The sequence below is a fragment of the Phoxinus phoxinus genome (assembly GCF_949152265.1).
Source record: "Phoxinus phoxinus genome assembly, chromosome: 19".
Taxonomy (NCBI): Eukaryota; Metazoa; Chordata; class Actinopteri; order Cypriniformes; family Leuciscidae; genus Phoxinus; species Phoxinus phoxinus.
The window spans coordinates 19,942,765-19,961,742 of NC_136894.1; the positions used below are offsets into that span (position 1 = coordinate 19,942,765).

Below are 18,978 nucleotides of genomic sequence, written 5' to 3' on the forward strand. Positions count from 1 at the left end.
ACCCGGTGGCCATCTTGTCACAGGCAAGCTTTCTGGTTGGCTCTGTGGTACCCGATGTAAGGTGAGTGATCTGCACGAACACAAATAGTCTGATCTCGCTGAAATCTTGACGGATTTACAAACGGTTTGGTTTCTTTCAAACATTATTAACATGGCTATAATTCTGGATGCTTGAACATGTTGAAACATATAATATTAGAATTATTCATAAGTATGCCGTGTCATAACTACATCTCTGACGTTTATAACAAACCAACCCGTTTGAAAATTGGCAGAAAATTTTGCAAGTTATGGTTATTTAAAAATACATGCACAATTAAAACAGTGTTACGAGTGAGCGAGCTGACTGTGACAAGATGGCCGCCAGGTGCGGACGTCAACCTCCATTGGCCAGCAGAGCGGACGAGACTTCTATCCTTTATTATGTATATCTATGGCAGCGAGGACCTCTTGAAATCTTCTGATCCACCCTCCCGTTCAGTAGGTGGCGGTAAAGCACCTAACAAGCTTTGCCGAACCGCCAATAAAAACATAAGAATAATAATAATAAGATCACCACCGAGTCTAAACATGGTAAGTTATTACAGCATTACTGACAATTTTCCTCAGTCACGAGTATTTGACAGTTTGTCACGAGTATTTGACTGCGTAACGTTAAACATGTTTACGGTTGAGAAATTGGTATAATTTATAGCCCTTTTCATAACTCTATTGCATTGCTGACTTCTGGACGCAGTTTACTTGATTCCTCTAATGTTACTGCTGTGGCATTTATGAACAAACCCCCAAAGCGCAGAATGTTTTGTCATAAAATAATGAAAGCTGAGGGCTCATACTTCTAAACTAATAAAAAGTTAATTAACGAAACAAATCAACAATGAATCCGTTGCACATCTGTCAGTGCAAGACAAAAGATGCGATCGGAAGAAATTGTCATTTAAGTTAGCAATGACTTATTCTAATAATCTGTACAGTTAGCTTATGAATTTGATGTAGGGCATATAGACACATTTGGTGGGCTGTTTCTCCCTACAGCACCCTAAACAACATTGATTCCAGTGTTTCGATGATTTTAGGAAACGCAGGCATGACAATTCGCTTGTAAAATGAAACTTGTAAAGTTTAAACTGCAGAATATATCCTTATATTAACGAGCTGGTCTCTCCTGTACCCTTGCAGATAGCTTGGAGGGTTTTATCTAGAATACAAAGCATTTATTCAGTAAAATAACACTGAATAGAACAAAAACTTTTACAAATGATTAGGCTAGGCCCTATATCATGAGGCCTCCTTTTTTTTTTTACCCCATAAACTTACCATATACCATAGTCTCCCTCTCTGCATCCCATAATTACTCTATGCACGCATATGTCTTTGGTAGTAAAATAGTTCTCCACTCCCTAGTCTCTCCAGATTATACTGGGCTTGATCAGTGCTGGACAATGAGGACTGCCTGATGGCTCAGGGTCAGTGTGAAAGATGCTTCAGACAGTTGACGGAATTTTCACTTTAAATGTCCGGTAATACAAAACCGATATTATTGTAGCGGTTTACTTCTGTTTTTGATTAATTTCACCTCTATAAAATAAAAACCCCCAACATGTTTTCTTATTTTCGTAGCAACAGCACAGTCTAACACAGTCTAATAACACAGTCTAATGTAGAGTATTCAATCCAGAGTAATCACTTACTTTACTTTTCAAGGGAAAAGTAATTAAATTACAGTAATTAATTACTTAGTAATGTATGCATTACACCCAACACTGATTGGCAGCAGTGTTTCCCACAGGATTTTGTGAGACTATGGGAGGTGGACTTCAGTCCCTCTAGGTCCTCCCCACCCCTCCAAAAGAAAATGTTGTACATTTTAAAGTTAAATTAATCGATCTGGTCCACCTTGAGAGTTCAAAATTAAGAGCTCCAACCCATGTTGAATGTGCAAAGAAGTACAAGGTAATTTGAACCTGAACTTAAAACTCTCTTAAGTGTCTCAGTCTACATTACATTAACACTGGTGCTTTAGGAAGCCAAACAATTAGAATATGATAATATTTGTATATTATTATAATTATTCCCATGACAGTAATGGCCATGTAAAACAAATGAATGGAAATGAATAGTTCATTATATATTATTTTACTTATACAGTAGGGAAATTACAATACTATACATGATCTATGTTGGAAATTATGCAAATGTAAAAATAATGCATACTGGTGCCTGCTACATTCCTAAATGCATGCTAAACTCCACAGCACTTTCACTGTGTGAACTGAGCCGTTCTGAGACATGGAAAGTGCGCACTTCACTTTGAAACATGAATGAATGAGGCATTTATATAGTGCTTTCATATACTGTTAGGGCTGGGCGGTATGGCCTAAAAAAAAATCCGATTTATGATTTAAATCGATTCACGATTAACTTTATTTTGTTTTGATTTTCCCTTCTGGGATTTGATCAAGATGGCAGGCCCTTCCTTTGTAAACAGTGAAACATAACATAACATAACGTAACATAACATAACATAACATAACATAACATAACATAAAATGGGTGGATTGGGATTGGGGGGGGATGTTAAAATTAAATAACAAAAACTTGCATCACAATTATAAGTGTATTGTAATTGTCAAAATATTTGGTGACTAACAGTTTTTTTATTAAGTTTAGTGACAACACAATGTTTACATGGTACAATGACTGGTATGCTATTGTTATTATTGCTTGACACAAATTTCATAATTTCAATTAAATGATTGTGATTTGATTCTGATCTTGATTCAATATCGATTCCTTTAGATAAATATTAGGTGTAGATACGTTAATGTGTTGTTAATTTTTTTCAAAAAAAATAAAAAAATAATCTAATGCTGTAAACATACAGAGCCCTGTCAACTGGTATTATTATTAAAGGTTAAAAATAACATCTCAAATTAAATATAGTCCTAATGCGTTTTTATAATGACAACGTTATAGTATTTTAATGATATAGGTAAAACTATAATAAATATGTAATATAGGCCTAGTTATCATATTTAACCAAATACTCCTCTCTATAGCCATTTTTCAACTAACAAGTCTAACAACTAACTAGTGTTGTCACGGTACCAAAATTTAAGTATTCGGTACCAATACCAGTGAAAATCCACGGTTCTCGGTACCAAATTCGGTACCAAAGATTAATTTTGATTAAATTTACATATATTAAAGTGTATATCACAGTTACAGAGATGAAAACGTCTCTGGTTACTCACGTAACCGTAGTTCCCTGAGAGGAGGGAACGAGACATTACGTACGGGGGAATGAAGTCTGATTTGAATAACTCTTGCTTGCAAATAGCCAAAAACCTCAGAATCTTTCGACTGAACGAGAGCTATGAGGGTGAAAGGCTTTCCGCACGGCCGGTTATGTAATGTCTCGTTCCCTCCTCTCAGGGAACTACGGTTACGTGAGTAACCAGAGACGTTCCCTTATCGAGTCGGTCTCTCGACATTACGTATGGGGAACAATAAAACCCCCGCCGTGTGGAAAAACTGGCCGGCACAGCTCGCATCGAGCCCTTGTAGAGCATAAGCACGAGAACGCACTAGCTTTAAGGTACCAGACCTGGTTGAAACACCTCTTGGCACAGAGCCAAATCGGCGCCCCCACCATTAGTATCCCCCCGCACCCAGTTAAGCAACACTGAACTGGTGTGATATGGGGAATTTGCAGCAATATGTTGGTGCTTGGGAATACTCTGCCGGCTTAAAAATGCGGGCATAATAAAGGGGACCACATTAGTAGCTAATGCATCACCCGCAGCCATTACTATAGTAATTCGCGCTGCCTATACGACCTGTTCGAAACCATGGCTAGAGCACGCGCCAGGCGGGGCGTGTTCTTAGCTGACTTAGTCCAATGACTGCTCAGCTCCCTCCTCCTGCACTGACAGCACGTGTGGTGCGAACGAGGGAATGTCCAAGTTATAGAATCTCGCAAAAGTGTTGCGAGATGACCAGCCAGTTGCGAAACAAATGTCCTGAATAGACATGCCTTTCGCCCAGGCCCATGAGAACGCCAAACTCCTCGTGGAGTGGGCGCGCACCCCCATCAGGCAAACGGTTCCCCAAGAAGCATAAGCTAGTCGCACAGCCTCCACAATCCAGTGTGATAGCCTCTGTTTCGACAGCGCGATGCCCTTCTTGGCTCCCGTGTAGCAGACGAAGAGCTGTTTCGAAGTTCGAAACTGGCTAGTTTTGTTCACATTAGTTCGCAGCGCCCGCACGGGACATAAAGCGCACTTCTGAGACACTGAATTACTGTCTCGTTCATCAGGGCAAAACGCTTGAATTGTAATCACCTGAGCTCTGAACGGAGTTGAGAGCACCTTTGGCGAGTAGCCGCGTTTGGGTAAAAGTCTGACCATACAGTCATCCGGTCCGAACTGCATACACACGCTGTTCACTGACAGGGCATGCAAGTCTCCCACCCGTTTCCCGCAAGCTAGCGCGAGCAGTAGCGCTGTCTTAAATGAGAGCACTTTAAGGTCGTTAGATTCGGCTGGTTCGAAAAGTGGGTCGGACAGCGCACTAAGCACTATCGACAGGTCCCAGACCGGCATCTGGCGATGGCGGGCGGGATTAAGTCGCCTAGCCCCCGGAGAAAGCTCGTTATCAGGGGGTGCTTCCCCACCGAATGGCCATCCAACATGCCACGAAAAGCGGCGATAGCGGCCACGTAGACTTTCGCTGTAGACGGAGAACTGCCAGCATCCAGACGTTCCTCTAGGAAGGTCAGAATAATGGAAATATCGCAACCTCTGGGGTCCTCTTGTCTGTCAACACATCAGTTAGCAAATACCTTCCATTTCAGCGAGTATAAGCACCTCGTCGAAGGGGCTCTAGCTTCTGCTATCGTCTGCAGCACTCGCTGTGATAGTCCGCGTTGATCAGCCACACGTGCAGGTCCCATAGCTCCGGGCTGGGGTGCCATATGGTGCCCCTCGCCTGGGATAAAAGGTCCCTTCTCGGCGGGATTCGCCATGGGGAAGCTGCGACATGTTCACCAGCTCCAGGAACCACGGCTGGTTGGGCCACTTGGGCGCTACCAGAATCAATGCACATCTCTCCTCCCTGATCTTTTGCAACACCAGCGGCATTAACTTGACCGGGGGAAAAGCATACTTCCGCCCCCTGGGCCAGCGGCTCGACAGCGCGTCTCCCCTCGGAGGGGCCGTTGTCAGTGAGAAGTACAACGGGCAGTGGGCATTCTCCTTCAATGCAAAAAGGTCGATCTCCGCTTTGCCAAACAGATTCCAGATCATATTTATCAATTGCGGATGAAGCCTCCACTCTCCGTGTACAATTCCGTCCCTGGACAGCATGTCCGCGCCACAATTCAAACTGCCCGGTACGTGCACTGCTCGAATCGAAAGAAGTACTCTGTCCGTCCACAAGAGCAGATGTCTCGCTAAACCCTGCAGGGATCGCGAGCGCAACCCTCCCTGGCGATTGATGTACGCCACCACCGCTGTGTTGTCCGTTCTGATGAGAACATGGTGGTCTTTTACGAACCGAAGGAAGCTCTGCAGAGGCAGACGAACCGCCTCCATCTCCAAGCAGTTTAAATGCCAGTGCATCTGGTCCCCCCGCCCACGTACCGAATGCTGGTCTGCCATCGCAGAGGGCTCCCCAGCCTGATAGTGACGCATCCGTAGTGACCACTACTCGCCTGACCACCCTGCCCATAGCAGTACCCTGTTGTACATGGTCGTGCCGAACCAAGGTGCCAGAGTTTCGAGACATGAACGCGTTATGACAATGCGTTCCGTTCCCGGTCTCCACGCCTGCGGCTGCACTTGGCTTTGCAACCAGTGTTGTAGCGGTCTCATGTGCAGCAAGCCCAGTCTGCAAACAGAGGCTGCAGCCGCCATCAGACCCAGTAGCCTCTGAAACGTTTTTAAGGGGACTGCCCTGCCTTAAACGAAGAGGACTAGTGTATTGTGGATCGACTGAATTCTCGGCTCTGATAATTTCGCGATCAGTGCGCGAGTCCAGTACCATACCCAGGAATGTGATGGACTGGCACGGCTGAAGCGTGCTCTTCTGTATGTTCACGGACAGCCCCAAGCCTGTCAGGTGGGCGAGGAGTCTGTGTTTGTGTTCCTCGAGAGCGCTTCTCGACCGTGCGATGACTAACCAGTCGTCGAGATAGTTCAGTATGCGCATTCCACTGATTGTAAATACGCGGGGGGTCAGAGCCAGCCCGAACGGCAACACTTTGAACTGGTATGCAACACCTTCGAATGCAAAACGCAGAAAGCGTCTGTGATGCGGGGCTATCTGAATGTGGAAATATGCATCCCTCAGATCTACCGCAATGAAGTAGTCCTCGGGCTGGATGTGCGCGAGGATCAGCTTCACCATAATCATCTTGAACGCGCGTTTTGCGAGCGCTTTGTTCAGTAATCTCAGGTCTAAGATACATTAGAGTATCTTAGGTATCGCATACCTAAATGTAGGCGCATACCTCCGCCCTTTTTCGGGACTAGGAAATAATGGCTGTAGAACCCGGAATTTCTCCTCTCATCGGGCACTATCTCTATTAATTCTTTGGCCAGGAGAGAGGATATTTCTGCCCGTAGCAGCAGGGCGCTCTGTTCTGATACCTCTGACATAATCACGCCACCGAAGCGGGGCGGTCTGCGAGCGAACTGAAGAGTATAGCCGCGTTTTACAGTGTTGATTAGCCAATCTGACGCCACTGGGAGCGTCGCCCACACGCTCAGGTGGCTCGATAAAGGGGGCATTAACGCAAGTTGTGGCGGGGCTGCTCGCCAGCCACCGGGGAACTTTCCCTGGGCGACCTTTTTAGAAGCGGCCAGAGCGAGATCTGCTGCCGTGCGCAGCTTTCTGAGGGACTCGGGGTCCGGGCCTTCCTCGTCCAGGGACCCCAGGAGTCGGGTTTGGAACACCTACAGAATTGCCATCGTGTGGAGGGCAGATGCTGCATGTCCAGCCGAAATATATGCCTTCTCGGCGATGTGAGCAGTGGCTCGACATGGCCTACAAGGCAATGGGGTGGTTCTCCATCCGGGGGAAGACGCCAGGTGGGCCGCGACAGCATCCTCGACGGGAGGCGGTCGCGCGTACCCCAATTTCTCCGCCCTTCCACCGTCGTCAGCAGCTGGGTACCCTGTGCATGGGCTCGGGCTGAGTGAGGGGAGCACCATGACCGGGTGATTTCCTCGTGAAACTCGGGGAAAAAGGGCGCGGGTCTCTGAGGGATTTCCGCCTGACGGCTCGCACCGAGGAAGGAAACGTCCATCCATTTCTTAGACGGCAGCTCTTTGGGGGCTGCCTAGTCCAGCTCCATGGCCGCTACCACCTCCGTGAGGATGGCCATGAGCTCCGCATCCAGCAAGGCAGGGGCGGCTTCAGAAGGAGCCTAAGACCAGACGGAGGCACTCGTAGACATGGTGTCGTCCTCGCCATATCCAAACGAGACCAGTTCCCGCGCTTCCTTCGGAGGGCGGTAGCTTGCCTCAGCATAAGTGAGTGGCTCTGACACGTGAGGGCGACGTGGGCGTTGGGTGTCTCTGGCAAGTGTCTCTGGCAGTTTGATACACGCTTCAAACCACTGATTCGGAAAAAAATATTTGTAAAGGCTTCGAAGCTTTATGAAGCAGTGTTTTGAAATTGCCATCAATAATCGTAATATACATCATATACATAATTCACTTGTAGAGGTGTGCGATATATCGTTTAGACGATAATATCCAAATTGTTGCCTGGACGATATGCAAAATTGGGATATCGAATATTTCATCATTTGTACAATTCGACCCCCCAAACATGAAAAGAGCTGAAGGAAGTTAAAGAGAAAACAAATAACACACACTATAACCTTCTAAACTATATGTAGTGATTTTAATACTGTATGGGGTTTGTTTGACTGTATTTCATGTTTTTTTTGTACAAAATCACGATCGTTCCTCAATTGCACGAGAGTAATTGCTGCTACTAATTTGCAATACAACTACGGAGTTCTTACCTGTGTGTTATGACGTTTCTTAGGTTGAAGCAACAATCCAAAAACGTTAAGAGTAAAGCCGATGAACGATTAATGAAATAGCTGATAGAAAAGGCAACATATGCATTGCTTGCGGAAAACTGAAGTCTGAAGTTAAAAAGTTTTTCTTAAATGTCTGTGGCGACATCAAGTGGCGAGTTTCGTGATTGCATCATTAGAAAATTGCGTTGCATAATGATGAGTCCAAAAGATGGAATACATTTTCCCAAGAGATCCACCGTAATAGCCTCCGAACAGGGCTTCTTTTAACTTCTAGTAAATGGGTAGTCACATTGTTGTTAGTCTACTAATAGAAGTACTGTTTGCAAATAGGGGTGTACACGTATTCGTATTGAACCGTTCGGTACGAGGCTTTCGGTTCGGTACACATACAAACCGAACGATTCGTTGGACCATTTTTTCCTGCCGACCAAAATCCGCGCTGGCGCGACCACCATAACGTTGCACAACATCAATGGCAAACCTCTGGGCAAACGTAGTAAAAGCGGAACGAAACTGCACTATTATTTTTGGTTTCACGGACACTTTATCAGTTCGGACCATCAATGTCAGTATGTGCAGCGCGAGCCGAATCGTGATGAAGCGACACTGCTATACACAGCGCTAAGAGATCCAGAGAAAACATTTTAATTCGCGACTGAAGTAATAACATCACTGCGAGATCTAGTGAGAAGCATTCACATTTCTCTGTTATTAACGGATCAAACGTTGAAACCAGGAGAAACATTTTGCCATGAATGAGCTTTAAAGGTGCCATGTGTAAAAATTGAGGTAAAAATATCAAAAAAATGAGCTACACGCATCAAAAGAACGAGAAGAAATAAGGGCAATGATGTCATTAAAAAAATGTCGAGTTATAGTACTGCAGAGATATCAACCTTAATTAGCATTAGCATTACTAGCCACGGCCCGACAGGTGTCATAATACCAGTTTCGGCCATGGGAGGCGGTATGCGGGCAACATAACCACCAGCCAACCTGCAATACACGAATAACTCGCACGGCTTGTGGGCGTACTTGAACCTGATGTCAATCGTGTGGAAAGTACAGCCCACTACTTCATTTCAATTCAGGGAAGAGAGCGGAAGCATGGCTGAAGCCCTTGGCAAGAGACCCCTACCACCACCACCCGCTGCAGGGAAAAAAACGCGCTCTGAAGCACAAATCAAATCAGATAAGAAAAGGACCGCTCGTCACGGTCCGGGCTCGAAAGCGCGGGGTACGGCGAGCGAACTGCAGCGCATATCCCTGTTTTACAATGTTCAGCACCCATTCTGACACGCCCGGGATCACTGCCCATGCTTTCGCACGCATAGCTAGGGGCAGAATGGTCTCCGTGTTCTGACCGCCGCACTGCGCGGGTTCGAGAAACTGAAACGGAGGTATCAACGCGGCGCGCGCGCCCTCGTTGTCTGAATATTGCTGCTCGCTGACGACAGCAGCTCGCTGACGACGTGCGCTGTCTGAGGTTTACTGCATCACTCAACATGGAGAGGTTGGGTAAAGTAATAATTACAAGAGCTTCACGGTTATCAGATACAAGCATTCAACGGCCCTTTAGTATATACATATATAAATATAGGTTATTTGTGTTTGCGCACGTGATATCAGGAAGCAATGTAATAACGTTAACTGTAATACACACATGACGGCGATGCACAAATCGAGTGTGTGTGTTAGGGATGTTAACCGATAACCGTTTGACCGATGGTTGACCGTATCAACGTTAACCGAGCAAAGTAAAAAAAAAAAACTCTAAATTAGTCTATTATAGACAGTGGACTAAACGCTACTACAGTTAGCCGTCACATTCCAAGATCTTTTTGTGTGAAGTGAACAAATCCCTCTCACTCAATCTTTCATAACTCGCCCGTTTGTACTTAATAAACCAATAAAAACATTCCGCGCGAGGTCACAGCGTTTGGGTTCGCGCGCTCACAAGGATTGTGAAAAGTAAAGGCTACAGGCTAACACACTCGAGGTTAGAGCCAGGGCAGACGACGGGAGGAAGCGTGCAGAAAATAGTAGTGTGTGTGACCATTTCACCAAACAGAATGACACAGATGTAACGTAAGTTGCAACTTGTGTGATACTCCAGTGCTTAAATATGAAAATAGATTACAAATACATTTCAGTGGTAACAGATAAGGTGACGATGATCATCATCTTTCTTTATTATTGTTAGCACTAACGTTACCTCAAACTAAAGCGGCGTCTCTTCGGTTCGGAGCTGTCATTTTCTTAAATGAGCCGCGGCAATGTTTCAAATGAGCTTCTAACGCTAGACAAACGCCTTTATTTTCAACACGATCACCTTGTACCCAAACCATTTCGAAACTAAGGAGCCATTTGTCCGCCGATTACATACAAGCTCCTCGGCGCCGCGTTTGCGGGACTCATGTTTCACGCTGTTGGGGATTTTTAAAAAGTGACGTGAGTGGAAGGGCGGCGCTGGCGCCGTGTGTGTGTGTGAGCGGGAGGCAGAGCGGCGGAGAGATGCGACAGAGTTGTGAAATTGCAGGCGCGGCTCGAAATGGCTGTTATTTCAAATAGTGTAGCATATTTTAAACTAATCGGTTAACCGGTTTCAACCGGCTAATGAGGCTCGGTGGTCGGTCAAGATTTTTTTTAGTTTTCGCCATCCCTAGTGTGTGTGTGTGTGTGTCACAAATCATTATTGTTTCTTCAACTTATTAAAATATCTTACTTTACTGCAACTATCTGTTTCTGCTTCTTTATCATATTTATAGTGTGATTTATAAAATACCTTATATCCTACATCACATATTTTGATTTTGGACGTCTGGTCACTTTATATCTTATATCAGAATATTATATTACTGTTAAGCCTACTATGAATATTAAAATATGCCGAACCATGTGTCCTGTATCATAGCTACATGAATGACATTTGCAGAAAAAACCCCCGCGTGAAAATCAGTTGGGTATTCAGTGAGGTATGATTAATTAAATGCGCTGACAGCTCATTGCACCTGCCATTCAGATTACACTGAGTGGAGCGGGTGACCAGTTTAAGATGCGGCCTCACAGCTCGACCGCGCTAGTAGGCAGTAGCGGTCAATAGGGCGTCTATCTATATGATGTCTATGGTTGTGAAGGTAGGGGCGGAGCATAGAGACTGTGCCGTTTCTCGTCTGTTACTCAGTAGACCAATTCACTTTATGGAGGTATACTGCCCCCATCTGGTATGGAATGTGGAGTATGACTTGATTTTTTTGCCAGACAATTACACATGGCACCTTTAAGTTCACAGATCAGCAACATTCACCATGGATTTAATATAGTAACACTAACTGTAACCATGGAAGTTTGGCAGAAATGGTAAAATGCCTTCAGGTAGGCCTAGCCTACATCACACATCTTTTTCCAGCACTTCAAAACTAAAATATTATCATATTTAAATGTTATTTTTAATGTGATGATGACCAAAACAGTATTTGTTCATCCTTCAAAGATGCCCCCCATTTATAAAACTAAAAGTTCCAAGAAAGTTCCAAAAAAAGTTCCACATTTTTTTTATTTTAATTAATAGGAAATTTATCTGCCATTTCTTTCTTTATGCTGTATCGAAAACGTACATCACTGTATCGTATCGAAACAAACCGTGAATTTTGTGAACCGCCTATTTGCAAACCACAAAGTTAATTTATTACGTACATATATTGTACTGAAAAAGCACTGTTCTTGTATTACAATAAATATTTAGTACAGTAACTGGGTTCATGTTTAAATCAATAATGTCTCATATCTTTATGTACTAGTAATTCTATACAATGATAGGTCAAATGCAGCAAGTCAAAAGACCAACTGGACCTTCTTTGCCTGTTTGCACACATTTCTTTGAAGGATTGCAAAAATATCGTCTGAATATCGATTAATTTTTGTAAATATCTCCCACCCCTATTCACTTGCTATATTGCTAAATGTACGATGCACTTGCTATATTGCTAAATCGTTCTAACGAGACGGTATTATAACGATAATAATAATAATCAAGCTTTAGTGGTTATTCATGGTCCGTTGTAGTAGTTTGTTAATACTTTTATACTTTTAAATTTCCTTTTAATATTCAATGGTTGAAGGGTGAGTAATGTCATCTCATTGTAACCAGTTTTTGAAAATTATTATTATTGCTTCCATAGAGTGAACATTTCGCTGATTGCTTAGTTTAATGGCAGTTACTCCCATAATTCACAGCGTCATGTGGCATAGGAAAAAGGTGAATTAAAGTTACTAAATTATTCAGTCAAGTGATTTCCTCTTTGTCTTTTTTTGTTGTTGTAATTTTATAATTTTAAGGCAGAATGAAACTTAAAACTTTCATCAGTTGCCTCCTGTTTTTAAAAACTTGAATGGCTTGATAATGCTTAGATTTTTTAATTCACAATTTCACAGATTCCCGAGTTAACAAAAAGTTCAGTGAGCATGAGGGACCCGAAGAGGGTGGAACAGATATTGACATCCATGAGAAATGCTGGATCCAGCACACTACAGGTAATTATGGCTTCTTTAGACATTTCAATAAATTATATGTCAAATATTGGTAAGGGGGTGGGGGGGTGGGGGGGCGTGGGCGGGGGGTTTGGGGGGTCCGCAAGGGTCTATATTTTATCTCCCACACTTTTTTCTTTGTATTTGCTCCCGTTTGGTAGCATTTTTAGAAAGTATGAAGTATCATTCCACTGTTTTGCCAACGACACTCAATTGTATTTATCATTAAGGCACCCTACGAAATCTTTGGATTCTCTTTTAGCGTGCTTAAATTATATAAAAAACTGGATGGGGAATACAGTTCATTGTTTTTGGCCAACCAAATGACTGTACTAAAGTCCTTTTAGATACGAGCCCATTGACATCGTACTTTAAAACGTCGGTAAGAGATTTAGGCTTCTGAACGGATCGCAGTTGATTGAAGCGCGCGGGCAGGCAGAGAGAGTAAACATATAGTAAACATGATAAATATGAACGCTTGAAGAAATCAGACAAATCATAAAGGCTATCAAAATCCTGTTTTTATTTTATCTGTCAGTGGCCTACATCTCGTCTTGTCTCTTTATACCGGACTATCATAAAATAAAGCAACTTTTTTTCGGGAGCTTCCTCTGTTTCTCTGACTGAACATATAACTGTAGCATAGCCTGCTGGGAGTCGAGAGAGTGCTAGGTCTTCAGGTTGTATTTTTGGTGGCATATTTGTAGAAATTATCATTCTTTCTAAATGTGATGTAAATATGATACAACATATCAAAGGTTGGCTTGCTCATCCTAAAATTTCGGACCCACTGCTCCTCGTTAAAGCCCGTCACGATCTCATGAAAGTGCGTCTATAGCACAAATTTTATTTATTGTGCCATTTACGCCAAAAATAGTGTTTGCGTGCATATGATGCGCACTTCATGGCATGTAATACGAACGTTTACACGGCGTATCATATGCACCCAAAAAACAAACAAAAAAACGCAAAGAAGGCGTGTGAGGGGTGGGTGGGATCACCCACTATGCTGAGTGCTTTTTTGGCTAATTGGGCATTGTAAATGTCATTGAGGGAAAACAGTGTGGCACCTACGATCTTTCCTGCTGCATTCACTATGCGCTGCAGCACTTTCTGGTTGTGAATAACACAAAACTGGTAAATTGGGGTTTTGTTAAAAATGTAAGAAGGTAATATTAAAAGAAAAGAAAGAAATAAGAATTATTGAAAACAAATGTAGCAAATGTAGCAAATAAAACATCTTTGTTATGCAGAAGGGTGCAGGCTTTTTCATGTCCTATATGTCTTCTGTATATAAAACACAAAAAGCCTGCACCCTTCTGTAGATATTTCTTTACATTTCAAAATATAAAGCAATATTAATTATGTAAAAAAAAAATGTCTTCCTTTTTATTTATTTATATATAACAAAAATAACCGACAAGAATACCGTTAAGGCACACTAAAGACGTTTTTTACCTTAGAATAATGTTTCCAAAATCGTTTCAGTGGTTCATCAAGTCGTAACAGGGTGAAAGACTTATGGCTCCGCTTTGCGGTCCTATATCTGCTATAACCACACACTGTAAGATTGCCAGATCGGGTCGCGTTTCTGTAGTTCTAATGAGACATAAGAAAACTACAAATTTGACTTGCTTTACGTGAAGCGTTACAATAGTCATTATTTAGTTTTTCTTCGTTTCTGATGTCGCAATACATCATACTTTCATAAAATCATGCATCATACTCTACCTTGTCTGTGGACATCGTTCATTCCAGAGCCGGTGCTGGATAAACAGCGAGCCTGCATGCGACAGTAGGCAGCGGTAGGCTCAATTATTTACGACAGCGGTAATGGACAATTCCTCTTTCTACATGTAGGGCGACCGCAGAGGAAAAGTTCCTTGGTGTTGCTTTAAAGTACCGGATCGATAAGCAGTATCGGTAAGAGTAGTAATACCGTTTAAACCTTCACCGTACATGCCGATAACCAATTATTCAACCAATATTTTTTTAAATTGATCCTGGGATTTAAAAAAAAAACATAACACTCTAAGTAAAACAGTGCTGAACTGAAATGTGCTAAATGAAATAAATATATAAATGAATATATTAAAATGAGAAGTTTTAAATTATATTAATTATAATTAAATGTAATTTTTTTGTAAATTTGGAGTGCTGTCAATACAGAGAACAACGACAAAAATCGGTGTTGCCTACACTGTGTTATCCTCTTTTTAAAATTTGCACCCTGTTGACTTCAATGGGGCAAGTTTTAAACCTGCTTTTAGCCTCTTAACATCCTTGATGTGTCACTACAAGTGCCCAGCCATGTAAGTGATTCTTTCAGAGTGAACACGGTGAATCTGACTGCAGTAGATGTGAAAGATATGAATAAAAATGGTTATTTCAGCCAGCGCAAATACCTGTATTTACTTCCTGTTTTCGGTCGAATTCCAAAGTAGTCGATTGTCGAGTTCACGCGCGTGATCATAGGTAACTAAACGAATCCGCCATTTTTGTCCGATAAAGCAGTCAGGAGAGTTAAAGGTATAGCGGAGGATCTTTCCTAATTTTAGAAAAGACCCGCCCTCTCCAATTAAAAAAAAAATGCACATGCGCAACACTCTATTTGCTTACATTAACTTTTACTAGCAGTGATTTTAAATGGATTTCTCCAAACAGCATGACAAACTTTACCTGTCTAGTAAGAACTTCGCGACTGCGGCATCAGTGGGAAGCCCAACCTGTGCTTTTAGCGCACGCCAGCGTGTGAAATATTCACCCAAAATCACTCTGGTCTTGTTTCTATATTCTGCAGCCTTTCTCTTCTTATCATACACTTCTTATAAATTTTTTCTCTTTCGACCCTCAGCCATTTTCAAAGGAATGGCTGAAACTCATCACACATAATACACCAGAAAGCGAAAACTACATAGGGACGAGCACGTACGACGGCCTTACGTAAACATATCACCAGAATGATTGACACTTAGGTGGACCAATAGTATAGGCTACCCACCCGGAAAAAGAAAATCCTCCGCTATACCTTTAACTTAGTAGATTAACGTTGGAGGATTTGAACTTAATAAACGCAGTGTACTGATGTCTTTCTGCGATTAAAAGAAGATTACTTCTTAAGTTCATTCATGTTTATTTGATGCTATAAATGAACTAGAAGGAAGAGATGATCGGTTCACGAGCAGCTTTAACTGATGCTCTACAGCGATCTGTCCGACACATTAAAGAGCCACAAACCGGTATTTATTATTTACATTTCTTGACAAAATTGACAAATTTGAAAGTTGAGACTTTGTTTCACATCTAAAGTAACCTGTTCTGTCCTGTCTGTCGGCGCGTTGTCAGTGTGCTCTCTGCTCCTCGATGCATTTTTCACTGCGTGAGAACATGGTGTGGCGTGACAGCGCCGTGGCTTGTTGGACATAGCAACAGTAACTAAAGGGGCGGGTCTTTGCGAACGGTCAATTTGGAGACAATGAACATATTAATCGTTGTGCCGTGCTGCTTATATTTATCACGCAGTAAAAATGAAAACGTAAACGTAGCCCATGCCTGCAATGTATATCGAAATATCGGAAATGTGTTTAAAGGGCAAGTTTGGTATTTTACACTTAAAGCCCTGTTTACAGATCGTATCTGATGAAATAGAACGGTTAAGATAAAAATTTGGACACATGCTGCTGTCCTGAGAATTTTAGGTTTATTTAGCTTTTGTGGACCTATTTTGCCAAACGCGTCACACCCGTGATTCTTCCGTTGAGAGCTTGAATAATAGAGCACAGCCCAGTTGGTGGTGATAATGCACCTTTGCCAATTGCAAGCAAACCACGGGCATATACACAGAAGAAGCAGAAGATCGCTGTCTTCATTGAAAGCATTACAAACAGACAGCTAATAATGTGGCGAATTTGTGCAGTTCCGAATTGCGGGAAGATTCGTGGCAAAAGGAACACCACCAAGTGCCTGTAAGCCTTGAGACAGCAGCAGCTTCGGCAACAGGCGTAACACTGACACCGTTGTCAACTGCAGTTCAAACTCTGCCTTTCTTTGCAGAAATTCCTCCTCTGAATATTCAGGCTCAAACCTATAACCCTGTCCATCAAAATCGATCTCAAAACCGTCATCCTCCCATATAAATGTCTCGGAATCCATTTCTAAGGTGACACAGATAGCTTCGATCTTGTAAAAATGTTTAGATAGCTTAGCCTACGATACCGCGTCCGCGACTGCATAAGACTACAAAAAGCATACAAACAACCCCATTTCCGTTTCCCGCGGCGGAGTAATACCGTAACGTTACCTCACACAGCGAATCCAATACAAGTTAATGGAGTTGGACAAAAACTACGATAAAACCTGTTGGAATGCATCTTTTTCAGCGATTTTTGAGTGCACATACCAGTGAACACCCCTGACCACTCGGTGAGTTTCATGTCTTTGTAAACGAAAGTTTAATGTGTTTTAGGAAGGAATCTTCCAGTGCACATAGACAACCATTGTGGGGGTGTGGGGGGGAAGCGAACTAAACCTAAAATTCTCGGGACAGGAGCATGTGTCCAAATTTTAATCTTAACCGTTCTGTTTCATCAGATACGATCTGTAAACAGGGCTTTAAGTGTAAAATACCGAACTTACCCTTTAAAAATCATATCACCGTTATTGAAAAAAAAAATATCGCGATACATATTGATATTGAATTATTGTCCAGCCCTATCTCATCATTGTTGTTGATGAAACCCACCACAGTTGTATCGTCCGCAAACTTTATGAAGTGATTTGTGCTGTACATTGGTGAACAGTCATGGGTTAGCAGAGTGAAAAGCACGGGGCTGAGAACACATCCTTGGGGAGCCCCTGTGTTCAATGTGATAGTGCTGGATGTGTCTTCCGGTAAGAAAGTCCAACAACCAGTTGTTTAGACCAAGCCAGTCCAGTTTCTGTATTAACTGCTGTGGAATGATGGTATTAAATGCCTAACTGAAATCTATGAAAAGCATTCTCACATAATATTTTTTTGTTTCTAAATGAGAGAAGGGTGAATGAAGAGGAGTAGAAACTGCATCATCAATGGATCGTTTGGCCTGATATGCGAACTGGAAGGGGTCCTGGCAGGGGGGATTATGGTTTTGATGTGTTGCATGACGATAGTCATTAAAAACGGATGGTGTTGGTTTCTTGGGAACTGGTATAATTGTGGTAGCTTTAAAGGTGCATATAGCGCAAGATTCTGAGTTTTTGCAGAACTATGCCACCTCTGGCGGCAAGCGAAACTGCAGCCAGAGATGTGCACGCTCATGGACCACACGCACACGCACGCTTGCATGAGCACGAGCTGTTCATAACCAAAGGAGCATCAGCCGCACAACTTTTGTTTACAATCATAATGTCTTCAGAGGTAATAAAGTTATAAATCTGCAAGTCATTTTAAATATGTGAAAGGAAAGGCAATTGAGTAAATTACACACTTATGTGTGAGGGAAAAACGGGGGTAGTAGAAAACTTCGTTTTTTATTTCCATCTATCTCCATGTTGAACTGTGTTATGTGTTTACTGTATCCACTTATGATTGTATTATTATGGAATCACGTTCATGAACAATATAAGTTGTTACTTTGTAAAAGCTCAAAGCTACACAGTCGGTCAAAAAAGTACACTCAATTGTCTGAAGGTAATAAACAATTAAATGGCACTATGACGTTACCATAAAAGCCAAACAGGCTAATCCGCCGAAGATTTGCGGGGGTTTAGCCTGTTTTATTGATCTGCTAAGTAGCATATTCCAATAGCAATACATCCTAATTAAGATTACTGCTCAAAATTTGTGTCTAATTATCTAACTTATATATCAGCATTTTATATCACACTCAAGATATTTGAACTGTTTTAATCGAATAGCAAATCATTAAACTACATGTAGTGCAGATTTATTTAACCGAGCATCCAGTTTGAGCCCTAGAGCAGACCGGAGATCTCTCCATTTGTTGTAAGCCTTCCCTATGTTTACTCTCGTCTTATTCCGACGCCTGTCTTAGTCCAATTTGGCCCTTTTGGTTGCACTAGACAAAATTTTTATTTTTTTATCTTACGTGGAGTTTGCGTTGGTGTTTGAAATGAACTACAAGCAGGTCTCTTACAATCCATCTTTATACGGAGAATGCCGGCGAATACACAAACCTGCCAGACATAGCTATGTGAGCGTGCCGTGAACGCGCATGACGTCACGCTAAGTCTCAAATTCCGGCCTGAATCCCTCTTATTTTATTTTATGTTACAGGATTATAGAGACAATCTCAGTGATCAGAGAAGGGCTCATTCAGCCCATCAGGCAATTGTTTAAGCATGTATGGGTTAGAAAACGGGTATTTTTAACATGAAAAGTTGCTTAATGCACC

The 18,978-nt window shown here is 42.4% G+C and overlaps 1 protein-coding gene across 4 annotated transcripts in view; it reads left to right on the forward strand.

Moving 5' to 3' along the window:
- The first annotated feature begins 492 nt into the window (after positions 1 to 492).
- Positions 493 to 18,978, forward strand: part of LOC306986612 (cytosolic 5'-nucleotidase 3-like) — an 80,124-nt gene continuing 61,638 nt past the window's right edge. The window contains exons 1-3 of one of the 4 annotated variants that reach the window (XM_079590021.1): positions 512 to 573; positions 1,405 to 1,466; positions 12,491 to 12,589. In XM_079590021.1, the coding sequence (XP_079446147.1) occupies positions 12,521 to 12,589 (69 nt within the window). In that variant the 5' untranslated portion in view covers positions 512 to 573; positions 1,405 to 1,466; positions 12,491 to 12,520. Of the gene's footprint in view, positions 574 to 1,404; positions 1,467 to 12,490; positions 12,590 to 18,978 lie in introns of those variants that run through there. The other 3 variants (XM_079590020.1, XM_079590023.1, XM_079590022.1) reach the window with 3 other exon arrangements.